Consider the following 15,381-nt stretch of genomic DNA (forward strand, 5'->3'; position numbering starts at 1 on the left):
CCAGGCGGACCTATCTGGGGAGCGCATTCCATAGATTGGGCGCCACCGCAGAGAAAGCCCTCCTCCGAGTACCTACCCTCCTAATTTCTTTCATGGAGGGTTCCCGGAGAAGGGCCTCTCCCGCAGATCTCAAGGGGCGGCCGGGCATATATGGATGTAAGCGCTCCTTCATATATGTCTTCATCTGAAAAGAATAAAAGGCTGTTGTGAGTTTAGCCTTGCTCTTTGGCCAGCTTGTTGTCTAAGGATATGAAGAAGAAATAATCTCCCGTTTCAATTGTTTCTTTCCCAATTTATCTGTGTCCTTTTCTGTGTATTCAGAGAAACATGTACTGGGGTGCGCGTGTGTGTGTGAAGATGATGATCTCTTTAGCTTCAGTAGGAACAAAGATGGGTTATAAAGCCAGAGAGATCTCATATTTGCAGAAAGTTATTTTTGGTAATCAGCCATTTACAGAAGAAATGCATAAAAGCAGCATATCATAATTCTGAGGAGCTGCAAATTGCAAGTCTAACATTTGCTAGAGCTGGAAATTTTAATCCCTTTTAAATTCAGCTGTAATTTCTTTTCTTTCTTTTCTCCTTTCCTACAGGAAGTCGTCTGAACAAAGATCTGAGACATTATCTCAACCAGAGGTTTCAGAAAGGATCTCCAGATCACGAGCTGCAACAGACTATTAGAGATAACCTTTATCGCCATGCTGTGCCTTGTAAGTAATTCAGAAGGTTTCTGGTGGATTGGGTATAATGAACTTCACTTGCCTTTGGGTGGTAATCTTTTACTGTCAGGCAGCTGGGCTCCTGTGTGGGCTTCTGGTTTTTATAGTGAGCAAGTGATTGCTACCAATGGTAGTTGAGAATATGTCGCATTTGCTTTTTCAGTGGTTAGCACATAGCATGCTTGGATCTAAGATGCCAAGATATCTGCGGGCCATAGTGTAGGAGAGGTTCTTGTCCTTTATATGGCGAAAGCCCCATGCCCAATCCTTGCCATGACCAGTTAAAAAGATCGAGTTGGATGTATTGAGAAAGACTTTTGTCGAAGACCCTGGAAGGTACCTGTCCAGGTAGCTGATAGTGGGCTAGAAAGGCCAGATGTATAGTTCGTTATTGAGCTATGTATCATGTATACATAGCTATTGTTGAGAAGACATGTTCTTTTAGGCTGAATGTGAAGATATTCATTTTGATCTATAAAGCTTCACCTGGTTTTGGCCCACGAAAAGGAAATTGTAACCAGTGGTATTGTTGGATATCAACGAGATATCCTCAGATTGGACAGAGAGAAGTTGTGAAGAAGGTATGGCTGTGAAGGTGAGGGACAAAAAAAGGTATGAACTGGAAGTTTATCAAAACCCTGAGTCTATATGTAGGGTCTATATGACTTTCTCTTTGGATAGGCTTTTGTGCAGTCATCTTGTTACTGGTATGTGCATTAGCTTTTTAAGTTAAACAGGCATTTCATCATTATATTCTAAATTTGTTGCTTCCCTGAAGCAGTTTAAGGCAATCTAGTCTATATATTTAAATAAGAAACTATTACATTACTTTCATTTGGCTAGTAGCACCCATATGAGAGAGAGTGGCATAGTGTCATTTTTGAGCTCTATGCCAGCATTCCCAAAACTGGTGCCTTCCATATGCATTGCTGGCATAGATGGAGGAGGCCGTAGTCCTAGAGCCATAGGTACATGATCATCTGGGGATGATGGTACTTGTAGTCCCAACATCTTTGGAGGGTGGCAGGTTGAGAAAGAGGCTTATCTTTCAGTATGCAAGATGCATATTGAAATCTGTGTGTGCCACTGAAACTGTAGCTTCTAGCTACTTACTGCACTGTATGTATTATCATACTCTTTTTCACAGTTCCAATTTCAGAAACAATGAATAAAGCAAATTCGCCTAAGTTCTGTTGGAGCATTTTTTGCGTTGCCAAGGTTACATTCTGCAATGCTCTCGACTTGATTCTTTTCTCTGATTTATTGGACTTGACTGTGAGCTAAACCACTTTGCTTGGTTTTTAATCTCACCAAAGGCCTTGATTATAAAAACGGATTTGTTGGGGATTTCATTATTTTATTTATGTATATATTTTTAATAGAAGTGGGGATGCCGAATGAGAGATATTTCTCATATGAACAAGTGTTATTCATACCCCAATTATATAACCAACCTACAAATCAAGTAATGGGAGCTAGTTAGGCAATGGTACCTTCACTGAGCTGTTAGCTGAATAGCCCCTCTTCCTTTTCTTGTGTGTTTCTGCAAAGAGGCAGGTTTTGAATTTTTCAAAGTGCAACCTTGAAAATGAATGAAACTGCTGTATGCATGACTAGGATATGGTTTGTGTGCGGGGGAGGTGGAGGGAAGTTTTCCAGGGCTGAAGATTAATCTAGCTGCATGCTAATATATATATATATATATATTATTTCTCAATGCACGTGACCATAAAATCCAGTGCTCTGGGCCAATCTCTGTTGCTAATGGATTATGAAGTCTTGTATTTTGAAAATGGAATTCCCTGCTGATTATGTGGTAAACATGTTAAAGGCTCACAAGGTCACTCACACTGAGCATGCCTTGAATGCCTGCTGATGATTATTGCTGTAACCAAACGACTTGTTGAATTGGTGATTAATGGCGCAGAATATGGAAAATGAGTTCTTTCTTTTGCATACTGGGCAATTCATTTGAATCCTTGTACATTCTCTCTGAATAGCACAGTTGCCTTTAGTGCTGCAACACCATAATAAGACCAATGAACATGGATTGCAGGGAAGGATTTGGGGTGACCACCATGTGACTGATTCTGGAATGATAACATTTCATGCATCCATCTGTAAGTGAGCTACACAAGCTTTTTGAAACAGGAAGGAGCTGCCACAGCTAAGACCTCAGCTGGGTAAAGACAGACCGCAGTGTACTGCAGCTCTTTTGCTAAGCAATTGGATTTCTTTGGGTGTGGGGTGGACAATCTAATCGCTGCCTTAGCTCTATCCACTTTAGACTTTAAAGCATCTTCCAGAACACATGAAGAAATATGTTGCTAACCTAGAAAGCAGAGATTTTTAAAAGAACATAAAACCAGAGTAATTAGTTTGTATCCATGCACCTGCAGACCCAAAGTACAAACTGGAAAAGAAGGTGTAATGGGCAGCCCAGCTACAGTTAAGCCCATATTAAAACATGTTTATTTTTTATTATAAACCAAGTTCTGGCTTCATAATGTGTTGACATTTGTGATGTGATTATGAGTTTATACAGAAGGATGTTTTACTGTGCATTCTGTAATATATCCGCTTAGATTTGTACCCTGCTTTTTGATTGGAATTCCCAAATCTGTGAATTGCAGGAGTTAGGAGACTGTTCAAAGGGTGAAAATGGTAAGAGGAGCAGCTTAGGTAATTAGATACTCAAAATATAGTGAGAAAGGAAAGGTAAAAATAGATTCCACTAGAAAATTAAAAAATGAAAAGAGAAGTTAAAGTGGGGGAGTGAAACTACTCTGATTATATACAACCTTTTGAAGAAAAAATCTGTAGAAACAGACTGAAATAATTCTAGTGGTCTTTGTATTATTCTGGGACCACTCAGATCTCCAGGATGTGCACATGAGTACACATGCACACGCATGCACCATAAAGATTCATGATTGTACTCATGACTGGCCTACCAGTTGTAGCACGCAGTGAAATCCAATATGCTGGTTCTTGTAAGGACAACACATGCCTAGGTGTCATCTCACCCAGCCTACCAGTACCAGAAGTTACCTCAGAGCTACATAAGCGGGCCAAGAAACAGTATTCAGTGGTGCCACTCTTGCCTTGCTAGTTCCATTGTGACCATGGGAGCAATCTCTTGCACAGTGGGGCTTTTGAACTTCTAAGATTAATTCAAGGCATGGCTGTTTCTAGGTGGGGATAGGTCAGTGGAGCTTCCTTTTGTGAGCATCATTGACCTGTCCCGTTCCAGGAAGAAGGGTTTCCTTTTAAGAACTCCGATATCCCCACTGTGCAAGCAGTTGTTCCCATGGATGTGTGGTAGCACAGTGGATATCAACTAGCGTTACTAACTCCTCAAACTGAAGTTGTTCAATTAAAGCCAAGATGGAAATGTTCAGTGAAATTTGCATCATGCATTCTGTACCTTTGCCATATATCTAGCTGAAGGCACAACAGCAACATAAGATAATGCTAATTTGTGGGGAGAAATTCACTTATCAAATCAAAGACAGAAACTTATCAAATCTTTTCTCAAGACACAAAGATTTGATAATAACAATAGAAACTATATTAGAGGTAAAAGTAGTATATACATTGTTCTGTTGAGTATAAATGCAACAAATATTGAAAATATCCAAAGTGTACATCCTTGAGAGACAGTGTGGTATAATGGTTAGAGTTTTAGACTGAGGATCTGGGAGCCCTGGGTTTTAGTCCCTGTTCAGATATGGAACTCACTGGGCCTATCACAGACTCTCAGCTTCTTCTCCCTCACAGGGTTGTTGTTATGAGGATAAAATGGAGATAAGGAGAACCTTGTAAGCTGCTTTGAATTTTTTGCAAGAGGAAGCAAGCTGAGTTATAAATGTAATGTAATAGAAATAATGAAAATAATTCTATTCCTTGAGTCATATTTTAAGAATTGTATCAAGTGTCTTTTGGTGTGCATATTATTGCTGTTCTATTGCTATGTTGTTCTTTTTAGATGTCCATTTTATTAAGGAGAGACACAACTGACAGCACCAATTCCTTTGTAGCTTTATAAGTATTGGTGTCATGGTTTATTAAAAGACTGCTGTTTTTTGTAAAAGAATTAAGAACAGTTCCATTAATTTAGTTGAAGGAGTTATCTATTTTTCACCTGGTTGTGCAGGGTCTTGCTGTTGGGATTTTTTAAAGGAAAAATGACTTGAGCTAAAATCATACCTGAATTGATTCCACTGGATAAGAGGCAAGCATAAATTAGTGTAATAGTACAGCTTTGTATGGCCATCTACTCCAAGTCCTGCAAGCTGTTTTAGCTCAACTGTGATTTGGGTCTGTGCTTCCTTTGCTTCATTTTTTTTTTAAACAATACTGTTGTGTGGATTTGCAAAAGGCTGGTTGCATGCCTTTGTAGAATATCCTTCAGTGTTTCACATATGAAAGAAGGGACACACTGGTGATCATAAGCTCTTAATGCTGAAAGGTAGGTGATTGGGTGCCCTTTGGTTGAACCACAACTCCCATAAGCCCCAGCAAGCACGGATACTGATTAGGGATTCTGGGATCTACTCCACAGCATCTGGAGAGCATGTAGTTGTCTCTTCTGAGACTACTGTTTCTTCTCTGTTGACTTATTGTGCAGTTACCTGTCTTACATTCCCTTAAAAGCTAGAAGTGCTCATTTGGTTAGTGATATACTAGGAAAACCTTGTAGTCATGTAGTAGGGCTTTAGCAGTTGCAGTGTGGGCAATGGCAGGCTGTGTGGGTGTCATGGTGCCTTAGCACTTAGGTGTATGTGCTGACCCTGGAAGAGATGCATCCATTCTCTACTCAGGCATTTAATATCCAGAGACCATTGGAAGGGAGCTTTGTCCAAAGAACATCAATTCTAATAACCCACTCAGCATAAAAAAGGTTAATCAGGGCATTTTGAAATGGCAGTGATTTAGCAGTAACAGTAGAGATTGCCAGAACAAATGGGGAAAGACCGAATATGGTATGGGCTACAAATACAGAGCATGTGTGCGTTCTATAGTGTCAAATGGGCTTCCATCTGTGTACGCATATAATATTATTTGAGCCAATTGCACGTTAGCCCTATGATGCAGAATGTGAGGACCAAGGACCTGTTAATTGCATAGAAGAAAGGAAAAGAGCAAGGATGCAATTAGGTCAACTAAACCATAAGCTTACAGTACTTGTCTGGAGTGCATATTAAGCTCTTTAGAAGCAATAAAAATAATACATAGGATGTGGTCAGGCTGTTCTGTTTGTTTATTTAAGAAATTTATACTCTGCTTTCCACTTCAAAAAAGAGAGTCACTTAAAGTAGCTTCTGAGATATAAAAGGCATAAAACCAATAATCAATCATTAAATCACATTTTCAACAACCCAAATGCAGCAGCAGCAAATACAAAAGTGTGCAGGCAATAACAATAACTCAAGTTCCATCTGTCTCATAAATTATGGATAAAAGGTTAAGTACTGTCAGATCTTGCATGTAATAGACCAAATAGATTTAAGAAAAATAAACCAGCAATGTTCATTAAGAATACGGCATGCTAGACTGATGACATATTATTACACATGTAAGGCAGAATGGCTTGGAACTGCACAGTACTTAATTGGAACAATGCTTTTATAGTTTACTTCACCCTTTGACAACATTCTTATCCCCCCACAACTTCCTGAGGCTGGGAATTGTCCTCCCTCTGTTCATACCTCATCTAAGGATGAACCTTTCAAGATACAGCTCAAAATACTCATCCTTGGCCTGGTTCCTTTTTGTTCTCTCCTATCTAGGAGCATTTATCTTACAGCTTCACACACACATGTTTTTTCTTTATTTGTAAGAAAAAAGGAGACACCATCTTCTCCAACAGTACACAGTAATTATACAAGGCAAGCTGAGGTAGTCAGTGTGAAAGTCATATTATATAGAAATAGATATTCGGTAATATTTCTTAGTGCCTAAAGAGACATACTGTTGTGCATTTTTAAAACACAGATGCTTCAAGGTTATCTATCACATGCCAGTTCTGTAAATTCTCACTCATGTTGGAAGCAAGTGATGTGGTGAAAAGTCTATGTACCAGTTCTTCCATAACCTAACCAAGTTAGTTAATTATGTCACCCAATTTATCCTAGTTTTCTAAGCAGCTTATCAAAATGGAACTTTTTTGGAAATGCTTATCACACATTAATGTACGCAAAGATAAATTTAATCACACTGCTTTCTCTCTCTTTCTCATTCTCTGTGGAATTCTCTAAAGCTGTTGAGGATTGTGTAGCATTTTCCTAGCACATAGGAAGTACTAATGTGCCTTAGACAAATTACATGAAGAGATTTTAATTTTTTCAAAGCCCTGGCACTGTAAAGATAGTTGATGAGTATGGAAGAAAATTATTGTTTTCATGCAGAAAAGATACTGAAATAATCTCTGACGTTTTCTATGTAAGAAATGTTTGCAGTGTTAACCTAACGGAAGGCTTTAATGTGTGAGGCAAGCCTCTCGAGGACAGAAGTCAAAGGTAAGATCCTGTCTTCCCACTTACTGTGTCTCAGTCTGACCAAGTGGCAAACATTGAAATAAAAAGACTTCCTCTTGGGCATGTTCCAAGTGAAGTAATGGCTGTGCCCCATGATCCAGTCTTTGCATGCGTTCTGTGCTGTGGATCATTGGCAGATCCCTTTGCTTTTCCATAAACACAACCCAAAGCTTCTTTGAGGGAGAACAAAGTTAAACTACTTGTAGCATAATGCCAGTAGCATTTTCTGGTGTGGCAGATTTTGGAAACCCACTCATACCAGCAAATGCAACTGTTTTATGCTAGAAATAGCTGGTACTGGTCTAATATAATTTACATCAGTGATAACTGATGTAAATTAGGGGAGTTCAAAAATGCCCAGCTCTATTTCAAATGTTATTTTGTTATAAACATTAAAAAAATCTAAAGAGCTGGAGATTAACTCTCAGTGAGGCAGTGACTCTCAGATCCTTGTGGGCTGGTATGATTGCATGCTCCTTTGACCAACAGCAATAATACCAGTCATAGTAACAGCAGTGATAATTTATGGACTTAGAAAATAGTTGTTACAGAGAATGCTAGACTGTAGAATCCTTTTCCTTGAAAGGCTCTTCATATAGTTTTCTATGCTGAGGGTATTTGAAGAACTATTATGTCATGTTAGTCTCTATCTGCAATCTGAAGCTTGCAGCTGAGAATGCAAGGCCTAGTTGTCTGCCACAGCAAGAACTAGGCCTGACATGAAGCCTGAGAATCCTCAGAAGCCTGGAATGAAAACAAGGACAAAGCTTATGTGTTCCTTAACAATAACCTACCCAAATGGCTCTTATGTCAGGGTTCAACTATATGTACTGTCCCTCTCCTTGAAGAGTTTCATTTTATGCTAGCCCTACATGTCTACATTACTAATAGGGACCAGGTTGGCTGCCCTCAGGGTTGGGGTATTGAATAAAACAGTAACTGCATTTTCCCCAAGCTCTTTGCACTGCTCTGAATATACTAGAGTGCTGATCTAGACCTTTAGAGAAATGCTATATGCCATTTCTAATTGCTTGGAAATGGTGGCCAGTGTTAACTTTCTGGGCTTCCCTTGTATGTTTCATTATCCTGTGCATATTTCAAACAGCCATTTACTCTTTCACTCATAACATGTACAGAGAAGAGAAGTGTCTCTGTTTGCTTGCCAACATCATTAAAGAGCTGCTCTTGCTTGCAACTGGCCAAAGATTAAGAGAATGCAATGAAGTCTAAGTGAACCCTCTCTGCAGTTCAGCTCATAAGGTTTTTCTATCTCATTTGCCAAGAAGTTTCCCAGTAAGTAGTGTGGGAAGTCAGTTGTTGGTTTAGGCGTCTTTGTGTCTTTATTAATTCCCGGTGCTCTTCAGTTTGCACCCCTAATGACTAGACGCAAAGGGGTTCAGGAGATTGCTTTGTCTCTTTATTGTGAAGAATCTGCTGTTGAGTATTCAAGCAGTTTTAAAAGGCATTAAGGCTGAGAGCCAGTAGGCAAGAGGGAAGGCATTGCTGCTTCATGCTGAATTATTGGCAGCCCTTACAATATGCGAGATATCAAAGATAGGTGACTCAAAAATTGTCTATCAGCAGTCTCCGCTGGGACATTTTCTGGACTTGGATGGGTGCCTTTCGGCTTTAGAGAAACAATGAGTCCCATGTGCAAGGGACTGTAGCAACATCCTTAGTTCCACCAAACTAAGGATGCAGTACAATCAGTGAAGCATGAAAGGGGTTAAGGCACTCATCCCAGTGTGTAGCTGCTTGGGGAAAGGCAAAGCTTTTCTTCCAGTTGGAGGTCAGCAATGTTTTAGAAGTTGAGGCAAGTATAATGGGTTGGTGGAGAGCAGCATTGACGGCGACCTGTACATTATCTTCTATGCACCTGGTTTGCACCATCCCCCCCTGGGCTTCTCATTTTTATTTCCTTTTCTTTCCAGCTTTGTTTTTAAAACATGTACTCTGAATCCTCCAAAATCACCTCTCCTTCCACCCCCACCCCCGGCTTCTCTTCTTCTGTGGCTTACACTGGCTTCAGTTTATGTTTGTCTAGTTGTAAACCATTTTCATAGTTGCATATTTGGGCTACAGTCCTAAGCAAACTCACTAAGAAGTCCCACACATCTCAGTGGGATTTTGGTGCACATTAATGTGCTTCGAACTGAGCTGTGTAATGTACTGAAACAGAAGCAAAGCAGAGCACTAGAGTAGTGCTACAAGTCACTTTCAACATTCAGTATGTATGTTCATGCTATTCTAACATTGCATAACAAATATATCCTGGCTTATATGTCAATATAATAACAATTTCTACTATATTTCTTACAGTTTAGTAATGTGTTCATCATGTTATTACATGTGCCTCTGTGGGCTAGACATCTACAAGTATTTATTTAATTTGTTTATATACTGCCCGATAAGTTAGACATGATTATACAAGAGTGCTTCATCCCATAAGCTGGATGCACAAATAGGATCTGAACCAGGCTCTGTGTGTGTGTGGTGTTCAGGGAAAGAGAGAAGCCCAACTACTAAAAATCAATTAACACATAAAGCAAATATTTCTGGTTCTGCTCCTGAGAAAATAAATCTCTCTGCTTAAGTCACAGTACTTTGGATATATCCATAATCAAAGACTGTCCTCCTTGAATCATTACAGCTCTGAGTTATGAAGTCAAGATTGTTGGGAAGTTGCCAGAGCAGATTTGTTTAACTGTGGAAGGGAGGGGGGTTCCCACTCTGATAGCCTTTTAAAAGGCATTATACTGTCCCAGGCTGCATTTAATTAGTGATTTAAGAGCAGGCACATCTGTTTTACTGAGAATTGTGAAATTATTGCTATTTAAGTGGGATTGCATAATAAATAGCTCTTGAAGGGCTAATTCATTTTGGAAAAAAAAAGACATGTATCGTAAAATGATGAGGTGGATATTGACCTGGTTTGTGTGTACCACTAAACCAAACTATGGTTTAACCACAAGGTTTGTACCAACTCTACCCTCCTGCTCTGGTCTTCCCATGAGGATGAGATCAGATGCTTTTGTTTCCATTTTCAAGTGGCCATGGCTACCATTAAATGCAAACCTAGTCTATTTGTGTTAAGTGTTAACTATGGAGTTGAGATAATGAAGCTATTTCAGCCTGAGGACTGAATTCCATTTCTGAGAAAGTCTCAGAAGCTGTATTTCTGTGGTGAGTGGAATCAGAGGCAAAAATGTGTGTGATTAAGTGCACAAACACACACTCAAACATGCAAAGGCACAAGTGCATAAATTCTCACATGCTCACTGTATCATGTACATGCATTCTACTGAGTTTGCTGTATCATAGTAAATTGGGATGGCATACAAAAACCTTAAATAAATTCTCGCACAACACACACTTTCCTTCCTCAAAATGCCCTCTCCTGTGCTGTAATGAGGCATTTTAAAAGTCTCCGTTAGCATTTTTTTCAGTTTAAGCTTTTTAAACCATGGTTTTAGGGTGGTTTTAGTGTTGGAAAGGGGAAGGTAGTTGCACAGACTTCCCTGGATACAGCAATTGATTTGCTGTTTTGTTTTAAGGCCTCCATTGGCACCAGTCTTGGCTTATTAAAAAAAAAAAAAAAACTCAGGGGGGAGCTGGGTTTTTTGAAAGGGGATTTCCAATCTTTTCCCTGCAAACAGCAACCCCCCCCCCCCCCACAACACACACTGAAAATGCCCCTGCGATGTAAATAGCTTTAGTTCTTAAGTTTCAGCTTGCACCAGCAGAAGCTTTTAAAAGCCTAGATTTAACAAGAGGGATAGGAAAACATGGGAAATCCCTTTTTCTTGAAGACTTGCTGGAGGGTTGGGGTCTTGGGATGTTGGGGGGGGGTCTTGGGATGTGGGGGGGGGAAGGAGCTTGAGGAAGACTCCTTGGGAGATGCTCATGGGCTACATGAGGATTCTTCACTCACCCAGATCTACCCCAGAAGCTGGAGTCTTCCTGTCCCTGGAAAAAGCCAACTTCAAAATTTGAATAATTATCCTAACTTGTTTTCCTAAAGTATAATTAAGATTAATCATCATTAGTTGAAACAAGCAACAAAACTGTCCAGTCTCCTTGGCACTGTGCAATTTCTTTCGTTTGAAAGGATAGGAGGTTAGAGTGTACAAGACTACTGCTCTCCCAGGCTTTTTCTGAAGTGCTAATCTATATTTTTTCATTGCATCTGAATGCAGTCACTGGAGATGTGCAGAAAAATACTTCACACGCTCTCTCTGCACACTCATAGATATTGATGATGTGGAAGCTCATTGTGGACTTTCCCCAGTGCCCGTGAGCCAAATTTCAATCCTGTCAGAAAAAGAGCAAGGTGATTATATTATACAAGAGGATATGAAGTGAGAAGGCAAAAAGCTGACCCTTTAATCTGAAATGAACCATCTGTGTTTGATTTCCACATCTTGCTGAGTTTTCAGTTAATGTGAATTCACAGTTTGTTCCTCCATTTGGTGCTCCCACATGCTAAGTGAATTGGTTCCAATATGTACTGATGCAGACGTTTGCGTCTGTATAAGAGCATTCATAGTGCTGGTGTACTGTAAGCACTAAAATCTAAACTTCTGGTTAAGTGCTCTAAATTTTATATATATGTGCTTGTAAAATTTCCAGCTAGAATTCATTCTTCTGCACTGTATGTAACTGTAGCAAGTGTAAACTTATAACATTCATTATGTTTCCTTTCTATTACATTTCCTTTCTATTTTACTTCACTTTTAGTGGGAAAATTGTTATGTTCTGAATTATTGTTGAATATAAAACTGCCCTTGTTGTTGTCATTTATTTCTGCAGAAGGTTTTCCTGAAGTGGGTAAAGTTATTTTAAAGTTAGTGCCATTCTGAGTTTGAGCAATAGCTTAAAATGTACCTTTTTACACAGTTTTTCCTTGAGAGATAGCCAAACACTTTCTCTTTTTGTTGCTGATGTTTTATTTTAGCTTATACTGTGATTTTCATGCTGTTTACTGCTTTAGCATTCTGTATAAAGTGATGTATATATATTTATGAAAAAATAATTTTAAAAATTTGCTGTCCCCTTGTGAGGTAGGCTAGGCTGCTTTATCCTAGGAATTTCCTATCACCTCTCCAGTCTAAGTGCTGCAAAGTACAACCTTGTGTTCTCCGTTCCTTCCTTCCTTTTTACTAGAAAATCCTCTTCTTGGTAAAAGTGAGTGTCTTCTGTGGCTGTTCTGGCTATAACATTTATGTGCCACATATACATGGTATCAGCAGTCTGGACTGCTTTCTCTGGATACAGCTGCCACATAGAACAGCTGCCAAAGAAAGGAAGCTGCTGCTTTAAAATGATTTGAGGCGGCTGCCATGTTGTGAGAGCGTGAATAGTATTCTCGCTGCTGCTTCTCCAAAGACATTCCAAAGCCTGTGTGGCCTTTTGAAACTATGTCAGGGCCTTTCTACTCTCATTGTTTTACTGTGTGTAGCATCTACTGCCCCCTTCTAGGCTTGGGCATTTATCTTTCATGTGTGGAATTAAGTACAGTAGGTCACCTTCAGTTGCATGCTGGTTGGATTTGATTTCCAAGCTATAGGATGAGCAGCACGTAAGAAGATTGCTCAAGGTTCTGAATGGATCTTAGGTCCATGAGAATTTGCATATTCTTTTTGAGCACCAGGCAAAAGCAAACACAAGTTAACACTATGTTATGCTTCAGGCAAAGTGTTTCGTTATTCTGTTGTTGTTTTGGTGTGTGCGGGGTGGTGGTGTATATTTAAGGTGATGTATGGTGAAGGAAAGTGTTCCTCTTTTCTTCCCAGGCATATTCAGAACAGAAGCTACTGCTTTACACCCCCCCCCCCCCAGAAACTTTAGACAAATTATCCCATGGATACCAATGGTATAGCATGTGTTTTTTCTAAAACTTCCTTTACCAATGTGTGCATGCGTACAAGTGTCTGTGTATGCTTCTTCTACACCAAATGTAGTTGAGGTTTGAAGAAATTAAGCTTCCCCTTGTTGCTCTGCCTTGATAATAGGAAACTCTCTCACACACACTCGCACTCACATATGTGTTAAACAGAAAAGGAGACATACCCAGTGTATAGTATGTATAATGTGTAGCCTGGTTTATGCAACCTGGCAAAGTCAGAAATTCAAGTCAAAGGGACTGATGGAAGTAGATCCAGGTCTCCAGGATTGGCAAGCTACTCAGGCAGGACACCTGGCAAGCTCCCAGGGAGTAAGCAGGAGAGCCAGCCAGACAAATGAAGCCTGCAGACTAAAACCAAAATGTGTACTGGTAGCTCACACATTTTATGCAAAACATGCTTGATTTTCAAGAGCTTTTAGCTAAATGATTCAATTAACCACAGTTGCTACAATTAGTCACAAACAAGTGGGCTGAGACACTAGAACAGACAGCCAGTTTGGGGGTCTGATCTTAAGAACATACAAAGCAGCCTTAAACTGAGTCAGTTTGTTGGGACCTACAGTGTATTAACTCACCAAGTAACTCCTCTTGACAACAGGGACCTTTCCTGTCCCTGTTGCCTTTGTATGCAAAGCCTGTGTTCTGCTCATGAGTTATGATCAGGGCAGATAAAAACCAATGATTAAACATGGTTTTTAAAATTTAAATCAGTTTTTTTGTTTAAATTGGTTTTTAAAATTTAATTGTTTCTTTAAATTAAATGCTTTTTGAGGAAACATCAATCTAAATATAGTTTCCTATATTATAGTCCAAAGGTTATTCATCATGAAATAAGGATGGGTTTTTAATTATGTAACATGAGGCTGTATTTTCATGTCATGTTTAAATTTTTTGGTAAAGGAATTTCATTAATCCATTCACAATGTCATGCTCTTCCAGAGGTCTCTGTAACACTGTTGGCCAATTTTTCTGTCTAGAAGATTATTACAGATGTTTGATTTTGTGAATTTCTCAAGACAGTGAATTTGTGTCCAAAGAGATCACATGTCTCTTCACAGCAAAAATATTATAAAATGACCATACACAGTTGAGTAACGTTAATCCCATTGTTCCTTTGCAAATCTATGGACACAGAATCAACCCCCCCACACACACACACACCTCTTAAGTGCAAAGTTTCCAAAAATTCTATGAACAGAAAAAGATAGTTGGGAGTGGAACAGATCCGCACAAGAAGCTAAGGGAAGGGCAAGCAGTAAAAATGAAAGTGAACCCTTTTGAGCAGAATACTCCACAAGTCTTTGGATCTTTTTTGTATCGCCTGAGATTTATCATATTATGCTTTGCCTGGAGGAGAAAACCTATAATGGCATCAGGCCGTAAAAGAGTCCCAATTTGAGAATATTGTAATAAAGTTGTTGTTGTTTTACCATGTCCCAAATTGTCCCACTCCTCTTTAGTGATATTTCAGTTCTTGCTCTAAAAGGAGGCAAAAGTAGCTTCCCATCCAGTCAGAAGACAGTGCTTGGTGGGGGGAAGGGGCATTTCTAGGATCAGTAGTGCACACCCCAAATCTAGACGGCTGTCCACCCAGTAATTGTTTATATCACTTAGCCAGTCCAGGGAAGAGGGCTTTGAACTTTGTCCCAACCCCCCTCCCCATACATTCTGAAATGAAATAGGCCTTCCCTGAATAGGAAACCTTTACTGCTTTGTGGAAATAGGAGGGAACTGCTTGCTTCTCATGAATTGTAACATCTCACCCTCTCTCCTGTACCTTTATGATTATTCAGTTAAATGTGTACAGTGCATTTGGTTAAGTTTTAATAGTGCCCTTTTGGCAGTGGGAGATGTAGTGGTAAATATGGGCTAGAGAGAGAAGCCAGCCTCTGGGAAGCAAGAAGTGGAGCAATTGGAGTGTCTGGATTTGTCCTAAAATAAATTTACTAAAAATGTGCTGCTAGGTTTGCCAGACACATCTATCCATACATATTCATTCCCTGGTGCTGTTGCCTTGCAAACAAGGGCAGTACCATTTCAACACTTCCTTGGGCGTTCTCTAAGACAAAGACACAGAGCAAATTAGAAGGCAGCTGGGAGAGGTGCCAAAATCCCTCTCCTGGTATTTTACATTTTGCCATACACAGGTGTTTTTTAATTCCTCTGGCCTGCACCTTGAGGAATAGAAGGAATTGTGATGCAGTGCTGTTTTTCTCAC

General features: G+C 39.6%; 1 protein-coding gene across 25 annotated transcripts in view; it reads left to right on the top strand.

The window, feature by feature from the left end:
• The window catches only part of MAGI1 (membrane associated guanylate kinase, WW and PDZ domain containing 1), a 522,735-nt gene that overhangs the window by 267,369 nt on the left and 239,985 nt on the right, over window positions 1–15,381 (top strand). For all 25 annotated transcript variants that reach the window (XM_044452072.1, XM_044452077.1, XM_044452084.1 and 22 more), the window contains exon 2: window positions 594–710. In XM_044452072.1, the coding sequence (XP_044308007.1) occupies window positions 594–710 (117 nt within the window). The remainder of the gene's footprint in view (window positions 1–593; window positions 711–15,381) is intronic.

Source organism: Varanus komodoensis, unplaced genomic scaffold, assembly GCF_004798865.1.
Source record: "Varanus komodoensis strain SLA01 unplaced genomic scaffold, ASM479886v1 scaffold6_4, whole genome shotgun sequence".
NCBI classification, from domain to species: domain Eukaryota; kingdom Metazoa; phylum Chordata; class Lepidosauria; order Squamata; family Varanidae; genus Varanus; species Varanus komodoensis.